This window comes from Pteropus alecto, unplaced genomic scaffold, assembly GCF_000325575.1.
Source record: "Pteropus alecto unplaced genomic scaffold, ASM32557v1 scaffold65, whole genome shotgun sequence".
Taxonomy (NCBI): Eukaryota; Metazoa; Chordata; class Mammalia; order Chiroptera; family Pteropodidae; genus Pteropus; species Pteropus alecto.
The window spans coordinates 6,445,957-6,455,555 of record NW_006439191.1 but is presented as its reverse complement, the minus strand read 5'-3'; the positions used below and the strand labels follow the sequence as shown (position 1 = coordinate 6,455,555).

Sequence of the window (9,599 nt, the reverse complement as noted above, 5' to 3'; positions counted from 1 at the left end):
AGAGATGGGCGTTAGATTTCTGAAATGAGGAAATACAGCATCTGCGTTCCCAATGCTCTTGACAAGTAGCTTAAACTCTAGCATGAGCTTGGTGGCAGCTGCGGAGGAGAGGGCTCTAAACACCAGCGTACTAGCTCTGGCAAAAACCCCATTGTCTTATGTGGCCCAGCAGCGATAGGGTCCTCAGAGGATGAACATAGAAGGACCAAAAACATGGACTTGGACAATGGGCATTTTTTGGATGAGGGCTCCACAAGGCAGGTCTCTGGCATGTTGGCAGTACTTCAGTCTCAAAGGGTCTCTCTATAACCCAGAGGAGGAACATCTCCAAAAGTGCCTACCAGCTCAATCTAGAAAAGTCTTGGAATCAGATCCAACTGGCTTTGAACTTTTCTCCACCTATCGCTAACAGTGTGTCCTTAGGGAAGTGACCATCCCTGAGCCTAATATTCTTCATCTATAAAATGGTGATTCTATTCATAGGGTTGGTATAAGACATTCTATAGCTGGTAAACACATTATGTAAGTAAAGTGCTTAACACAATATTTCACTCACATAATCAATCAGTAAATGGAAGCTATTTTAATCTCATTCAATCATTATTTATGGAGATCTGGTTATACCATTTATTGAAATCTTTATGTTTGGCCACTGTAGAGTTTTAAAATCCACCAAAACCAAAGATGACTTTATTCTTTTAATTCAACTGGCTAAAAAGCCTGCTCTTATATCTGCAACAGACTTGCAGTGTTTCTCATTAGCCTCGTTAATCTTTAGGATGGGTTTCCTGATCTAGAAAAAGTCTTCTGCCTCAGTGACATTTTAGCCATTTAAAAGAAATTGTTAAATTTTCAAATGGTTACAGATTTACAGGAAATCTGTAAATGGTCCAAAGAACTTCCATCCAGTCTTCACTCAGATTTCCTCACTCAGGTGAAGACATTTGCTGTATCATATTCTCTCTTCTCTCCCTGCATACATTTTTTCTTTGTTCTTTTGGTAAGGGAGGTGATGATGTTAAGGCAAGGTGAAATTTAGATAACAAAAATTTGCATAGGACATCAGATATGTTTTATAGGGAAATCACAGCGGTTTTAAACCTACCTGGAAAAGAGAGCCAATGCTTATGAAAGTTTATGGCCACACTTCTGTTTGAATTCTCTAGCGTATTTCATTAAATCTAAAATATCAGGCTCTTCCTCCAAGCAGTCCCTGTACTTTAACACGTTTTAAAATTTTCTTGCTCGACGTGAACTCTTACCAATTAGTTATGGGCTCGTTTTTTCTTTTCCCTCTCTGTATCTTTTAATTTCACTTAGATGCAACTAATCGAGAATAAATAAAGAATAAATTTAAACTATTATGGTAGAAATGGTAACAAATCAAAAAGTTGATGGAGCAGGCCACTAATTAGAAGCCTTCCCATTTTGAATCGAAAAAATTACCTTTTTCTTAATTTGCTAAAACTCAATTGAGGTATAAGTTGGCATGCTGTTGTATACTTCTGCTAGTCTACCAGTGGATACAGATGGTTGTGGTATGCTAAATTTCTCAAGGCACATCTTCAAAATATTCTAACAGTCAGTACTAGAGAATGGTAAGTAACGCAAAGAAAAATTGCCTTATTTTTTATATTTTGTAGGATTTGGGGCACTTCAATTGAACTGATGTTTATTGACTGTGCTACGGGCCAAAGAATAGCCTAATGTTGGTGACCCACAAATGAACAAGCTACAGTATCTACTCAGAAAGAGCTCACCATCTAGAAAGTAGAAAAAATCATTAACAAATAAGTACATATAAATGCATACAGTGTAAAAGGTACTTTAACAAAAATAAAATATCTGGTGTAGTTTGGGTATGAAGAAATGAGTCACCAATTGTCCATGGAAAAATCAGAAAAGTCTTCTCAGGTCTCATACTAAAAATTAAATCAATTTTGTTCTCATATAAATATTTACCAAATAATTTAAAAACTACCAATAAATATATGTATATATAAAATAGTATTTACCTTCACAATTAGTTGATAATGTTGTCTTCCTAAGTAACCTCTCCAACATTTTTGAATAATTATTGCTACTCTGTGTAAAAACCTGAGTGAAAAATATACCTGTTAGTACGCTTTCACAGAAACAAAGACATTTCTTAAATTTTTGCTTAGAATATACCTTCCTACGATTCAAGCAATCAAATTCAAAGCCAAGTTTCTGTATACTTTTAAAGACTAGAGTAATCATTCTACGTTAGAATTCCTGATTCCTAGAAGTAGAAATAAGTCAGAGACAAGTACTCAGTATTTCTTTTGGGTTTCCGATTAAACAGTTTTTAAAATTTTTAATTACTCTTCAGTACATAACTCTGTAAAATATTTTTATATGTTAACACCATAGAATAGGTCACAGTGACACGTTGAGAAATAAGCCAAGCACTATTTTTTTTTTTTTTTTTTTTTTTTGAGCCAGGCAGACTGATGTGACTCGCTTTAAGGACTGAGATAATTCTCGAGGTCAGGAAGCAGTTCCCTCTTTCATTCTTTCCTCGATTAGTCTGTCCACGCTAACGTCTGTCCACGCTAACGTCAGTCTGAATGCAGAAATGTTCTCCTTGCTGCCGTGTTCCGAGCTGAGACTGTGGCGAGAGGAGGAACTTCACCTTCACACTCTGATCTGCATGTCCGGCTCCTACCGGCTAATACGAGGCGTGTACAGCACAGTCCCCAGCCGCATTCTGAGTCGTCACAGAAGAGGCATAGTCTCCCTCCACCTTATGCAAGAAAATGTGGTTTTTTTGAAATTTAAGCGGGGCTGAAGGAAAGTTTGAGCACTGAAGAAAACGTGGGAACTGTTAAGGGTCAACTTCAGTTTCTTTGTAATAGGAACAGCCTCATTTCCCTTCATCTATCAACATGTTGAGATGGTTGGAGAGAGAGAGAGAGAGAGAGAGAGAGAGAGAGAGAGAGAGAGAGAGTGTGTGTGTGTGTGTGTGTGTGTGTGTGTGTGTGTGTGTTTTTCTTTCTTACCGGTCAATGAATTCATTGCTATAACTACAAGTCCAGTCGTTTCTTCGAATATGGAATTCGAAGGAAAGAATTTTATCAAGTATGTTTACAATACTGAAGATATTTAGAAGTCAAGAAATAGTCTATAGAAGTTAGTTTTTTGATATGTAAGAAAAGATGACAAAAAAGTTATATTTTTAAAAAAAGACATATAATTTCGTTTAATTACAAATAACATAAAAGATAATTTGAAATGAGCACTACATGCACAAATCACATTCTCTGTAAAGTATATTTTATGATATATCTGATTTTCCATGCCAAAATCAATATACCTGATATATGCCCGAACTCGACATCCTCGAAACCAGCTCTGGATTTTAACTGCTGCATCATACTCTTTTTTTCTAAACACATCCACAGCACTTAAAAAAAAAATTAGAGCATTTTGTTAGTCACTAATATAATTATAAAGCGAATCAACCTGTCAGACTTAACCTTTAATGTCTTCCAAAATAATTATAATCAGATGTCATTTTAAATAAAATTAAAATACTAAGTAACGAAAGCATTTCAAAAATCATGCGCTATGTTTTAAAAATTAACCTTTCTCTGAGGGGCCATGTGCTTTCAACAGCTTTACTTTTTAAAATTTTTATAATCACCTACTTTGCAACTAATTAATTTTCAAGAGATTTTATAAGGAAATAAAAAAAAGCAATGTGCTATTTTTTCATTATTTTAAAAACATTATTTGAATTTACTACTTAAATGCTGCTATACATATTATACAAGATTAAAATGATTGAATAATTCACTCAAGGCATCAGTTAAATAAATTGCCTCTAAGTTCTACGAGTCCAGCACAAAGTAACAATTGTAGATAGAATTCTCAGAAAGTCTATTTTAGTTAAAAGAGGCAGGAAGCAGAAGGCAGGGCCATAAGGCTTATTAAGAGATAAAGACATAAAAAAATTCAGTCTTTAGATTTACTAACTTATATCAAGAAACTGTTTAATCAAGATAGCTCTCTCTCTTAATTTTACCAGTCATTACAGTTCACCCCCCCTACCCCGCCCCTTTGATAAAGTGATACCGCTTTGGGCAACTTCTGGGGGACCACAGAGAAATTTCTCTCCTAGAATGCTGGTTGGCACATAATTCGCACTTTATGTTTGCTGAATGAATAAAAAATGGCCAGTCATTTATTTCTTACTTGAAAAAAAAAATTCCCTCGGAATTGTGTTTGGTTGGAAAAGTTATTTTTTTTTGTTGCCATTATATGTTAGATTAAATAAATAGATTTCATTAATTTATTATAATTAGAACAAAAACAGAATGGAAAATAAAAACACTTTAACAATAAAATTCTTAGACAATACTATAAAGTTGGCTGAGAAAAGAAAATAGGATTAGCGAATAAGCTGTCAGTGACAAACAGCTGGAAAAACAAGTGGACGGATGACAGTTCTAGATAAGCGGGAAAGAGAGTTGCCTGGACAGCCTGACTGAAAAGGACCCACAACGGCAAAGGGAGTAACAAAAATGACGCATGGAAGTCAGTGACCGAGACGCGGAGAAGAGCAGGGGACAGAATCCACGCCGACCAGCAAGGTGGCCTTCGGTGTGAGGCAGCTGCAGGGCAAGCTGTAAAAGCCACGCGCGAGGGGGGACACGTTACCTTATCCCGGAAAGCGCTGTGACAAGATTACTGTACGAAGGGATAAATTTTTCCTGGAAATAACTGTGAGCGATCACTCTAAACAATTAGGACTAGAAGAAAAAAATTTCGTGACTGTCATGCGCTTGCCCTGCCTGTTGCGAATGGTAGAGACGCAGAGACCCCGTGTTCCTGGCTCGTACGACGTCTGCCATGTGGCTGTGCGAGCAGCTCCTGCTCCGTCCTCTGCGGCCCTTTCCTGGCTCCCGAGGCTGCGCACGATCTAACACAATCGCGTTTACTGGTTGGTTAATGATGGTCTCTCCTCTGCACTTTAAAATCTGAAAGGCGGCAATCTTGTCTATGTTGTCCCACAGAGCTCCCCCAGGGGTTCCAGAGAGATCATTTATGTTACCCGAACGCCTACCGCAGCGGCTTCCCCTGGAGGGGGTCACGCTCAGTCCCAGGGAGGGCGCCACTGCCAAGATCCCCGCACTAGACCCACTCACGACATTGAGGACCCTCCCTACTTCGGGATGACAGAGTTGCAGAGCAGCCAACAGGTGCTTCACACTCTTAGTAATTCGAATCCTGGGGTGATTACAGGTAAAAGACAGGCAGGTATCTAGAAGAATCTGTTAGAAGAAATAGAGAAAGAATAATAACCTCGTAAACAAATTAACCCTTTATGTGCCAGGCCCTGTTCCTAGCATTTTACATACCAGTGAACTGAGTCATATCTGACCCTTTCAACACCCCCATCAAGTCAATCGCTATTATCCCTATTTCTGGCTTTGAGGAAGATAGTAAGAGAGAGCTGTGGCTTGTGCTCAAGGTCACACATTACTATGTGACAGAGCTGAGACCTGATCCTAGGTAGTCTGGCTCTAGAGGCTGCCATCTTCATCAGCACTGCCTCTAAAGGAGGAGAGAGAAAGGGAAGAGGGAAAGTAAAAGGGAGGACGAAGGGGAAAAGGGGCAAAAAGAAGAATTCCTGTGCCGTTTTCAAACACAGTACTGAAATTCTGCAGTGTAAAATAGCACCAATCTCCTTAAAACAATAAAATAATCTAGAGAGACTACGGTGTGAAAAGACACTGACATCTACTGCAATGAACAGAAACGCCTGACCGTGACGAGTATCGGTGGGAACGCAGAGCAACGGACATTGGTGTTTAGTGCTAGTAGGAAGCAATCTGGGTCTTTGAACAGGTACAGAAAATTTTCATTGATATAAACGGAAAACTCACAAACTTTAGACTCTTCATCAGGGATGCATACATATGTCGGAAAATTATCATGGGAATGATAAGACACAAATTTCAGGACGGATATGAGCAAATTTCTAAGATCGGCCATGTTTTCATACACTGTGAATTCCAAAAACATGGAAACCAAAGATTTTATGCTGTAGTCTCTACATTTAAGCAAAAGAAAAACAAAATTGGTAAAAAATCAAACAATCTCATTGAAAAGCAGCAAAAGACAATTTACAGAAAATAAAATACACACCACTTTTAATTTTAAATATTGCATGAAAAGATGCTAAACTCTAAGGAAGATTCATCAATTCTATCCCAAGAAATCTATTTTCTATATGATGTATCATTGTTTGCACTATTGAAATAATGAGAACAATCTAAATGAGCAGATATACTGTAGAATATCCATAAAATGAGATACTAATTTGTCCTTACAAAAATTAAGTGGATCAATGTCTTGACGTAGAGACAGACAACATGATGTAATGTGAAAAAAGATGCTACAGTGCCGTATAATGTGCTTCTGTATTTATAAAAGACGATTTCACTGCATGGCTATGTGAACGCATACACAGGAACGGTCTTATTTTGCATCAGTTAAAAGTGGTTGTCTTTAGGGAACGAAATTTAAAAGAAGGCCCAATTATGAGACGAGTATTTTGTAGTGTCACGGAAGTTAAGGAAAAAGCATCAGAAAGAGCGAGCGTGATTACGCGGTGTCAAATGCTGTGGAGTCAGGCGACAAGGTCAGTGTCTCAAGGGATTGCAGGGTTCAAGGGAATCTTTCATTTTTCCTGTAACATCTGATCCCAGCCAATAGTAAGACGTGACAGTGCAGGGTAGGAAATGTCACTTGTGGAAACAGAAAAGATCCAAGACCGCCACGTCCAGCAGGGCAGGCGATTCAGAGAAGACAGAGCGGGAAGGAGATGAGGAAAGAACAATGGCATTCTGTAAGGCCGATGAGACGTGAAATTCACGATCGCAGGATACAACGGTGTCCTACAATTATTTAACCCTTTGTGCCATTGACATTTAATGTCGTTATAGCAGATGTATTTTCATTTTTAATATACTCTATTTAAATTACTTGAATGTTTGTCTCTCTTTCCCCACCAATAATCAACAACTGACTACTTTTGCAAAAGAGGAAGAAAAAGCGTCAATGAGGTATACTGTATGATACACCTAGTACTTCTTTCGAACTAATGTATCGTTTGAACTTACCTTTTACTTTTATGATTGTGGTTAGAAACGCAGAAGATAAGCAGTCAAATTATCTGTTTTGAGTATATGTTCCTACTGTCTCCTGGTAATAATGCTAACATAGTCAAAAGGAAAATTATCTTTTTGGAGTTACAATACCGTATATAAATACAAGCACATGTATTGTAATATACTAATAAGAACTATACATTAGAAAGGAAAACATTTAAAAAAAATCACTAATAGTTAACTTACTGCTAAGTTTTAACTTATGTGCTGAAATTTGACTTCTATACACATTTTTCTGTTGCTCTGTTTAAACTGCTTAAAAATGAAATTTACAGATACTTGGGTTACCACTGGGATGCTGAATACTCATACGGCATGTCATGAACTGCTAGACATATTATGTTCAAAATGAAAAATGTGGGTAACACTTTATTTTAATGGTATATTAATTAGTTCCAAATTACAATGAAAATCCTATAGCAGTGAATAAAATATGACATCCACATGAATTTGAAATAAATTTATTATGATCAGTATTATCACAATGAATACTAAATGAATTATTAATGATGAAAGACCAAAAGTATTACCAGGAATGTAATAAAACATCAAGAAAAAGCTGGAAGTTTCCAGTCACTTTATCATCAGTTAGAATTAAGTACTGTAATCCTGGGTAGCACGATGTTCATGGGTGTCATTAGTGGCCAGAAATGAACTGACAATAAACAGAAATTGAAAAAAAATGTGTTGTTCAATGTCTTTCCAGTGATATGCAAAAACTACGTGTTAACTCTGACCCATGCGTATTAGCTACTGAATAAATACCATCAAAAACCCAATAGTTTTTCTTTCTCATTCTCATATAACATATCAATTGTAGATACCAGAAACAAAATTCCAATATTAGCTGACCTGTATTGTAAGATATACTGATGTGTAAAATTATTATTATTATTATTATTTGTAAATCATCTCACCATTAGGTCTTAAGCATGTCAAGCCCCCTAAAGGCAGAAACGATACTTAATCTGTATTTGTGTTCTGACGATCACCCACGTGATGATGGGAAGCAGGACTGGCTTTTAGAAGCTAGAAGCCATGTTTGGTTTTCATTAATAGTCCTCACTATTATTAGTATTACTATTTCACAGCTCAATGAATAATGAGCTACGAATGCGTGAGTATTCGATCACCGAGGAGGAGTATCCCGCGGATTTATCGGTGCGCTTTAAAAGTGCCGTATTATTCATTTTTCTCCCACTGTCTTCCCGCTTCACTTCATTCCTGGAGCGATTCGGTCCTAAGAAATTGGCAGCGGGCACAGAGAGTAGGGATCTGTGCTAGATGGGGTGGGAGAAGGGGGAGGGGCGCAGTGCTCAGCAAGTCTGCGTCGGCTCAGGTGGGCATCCACACGTGGGGGCAGCCCCGGGAAAGGGTGCCACAGTCTGAGCCAGGAGAGCATGTCCGTGGAGGGAAGGCCTGGCTTTGGGCCATCTAGGAAAGGTGAGAAAGGGCTCGCCTTTCCACCCCAAAGGGCAGCCAGCACGGGGAGCCAGAACTCAAGGGTGCCGGAAAGGGAATCCGGATTGGTGAGCAGGTGACAGTGCACGTCCCAGGAGAGGAAACCGACTGATTAGACTAAGAATGCAGCCAGGAACCGGTGACTGCCCTGGAGGTAGAAATTGACTAAGTTTGCGGGAATAACAGATTCCAGGATCCGGCCACCAGAAGGAACATTATCCTTTAGGTTGACGCAAGGTATGAAGCACGGACATCACCTGTCCTGTGCTAGAGAGAACTTACTGTACCAGGTGTTTTCCTTCCTCGACTTGACCTTAGTAAGGCAGGTCAGACCCCACGTACTTGATGCACAGTTGCCCCTTCAACAGCACAGGTTCAAAGTGCGTCTGTCCACTTCTATGAGATTTTTTTCCAGTAAATACAGTGGGCCCCTTGTAGCCACAGATTTTGTATCTGAGGGTTTCACATCCAAGGATTCAACCAACCTTAGACCGACACAGCATTTTCGCATCCCCAACCGTGGATACCCAGCCACGGTCTCCCAGCTACGGACCCCAGCCTCCACGGAAAATGCTGTCCTCCACGCACGGCTGAATACACAGGTGTGAAGAGCCAGCTTCGGAGCAGAAGTTACAGGTGGATTTCCAACTGTGCCAGGGCCGGTGCCCCTGACCCCTGCCTTGTTCGAGGGTCAGTTATATTTACTTCCATGCAGAGTCACGATGATTTAAAGCCCCTCTACCCCAAGCACAAGCTTTGGACTGACTTGGATCAAACCTCACTAGATCTTTGGCAAGCCATTTACACTTCCTAAAACTCATTTTCCTCCGTTGTAAAGTAGGAAAAAAATTAAAATCACCTTATGAGATGATTGTGAATGGCAAAATAATGTTTGTGAAAGCATTTCACAAGAGTTCTCTCGGCAGATACTCAATGACA

At 38.9% G+C, this 9,599-nt stretch overlaps 1 protein-coding gene across 2 annotated transcripts in view; it reads right to left on the bottom strand.

The window, feature by feature from the left end:
• SPATA17 (spermatogenesis associated 17) overlaps positions 1-9,599 on the bottom strand; it is a 116,009-nt gene that overhangs the window by 102,977 nt on the left and 3,433 nt on the right. For both annotated transcript variants that reach the window (XM_015592761.2, XM_006916226.3), the window contains exons 2-3: positions 3,338-3,427; positions 2,016-2,097 (exon numbers count right to left, since the gene is read on the bottom strand). In XM_015592761.2, the coding sequence (XP_015448247.1) occupies positions 2,016-2,097; positions 3,338-3,427 (172 nt within the window). The remainder of the gene's footprint in view (positions 1-2,015; positions 2,098-3,337; positions 3,428-9,599) is intronic.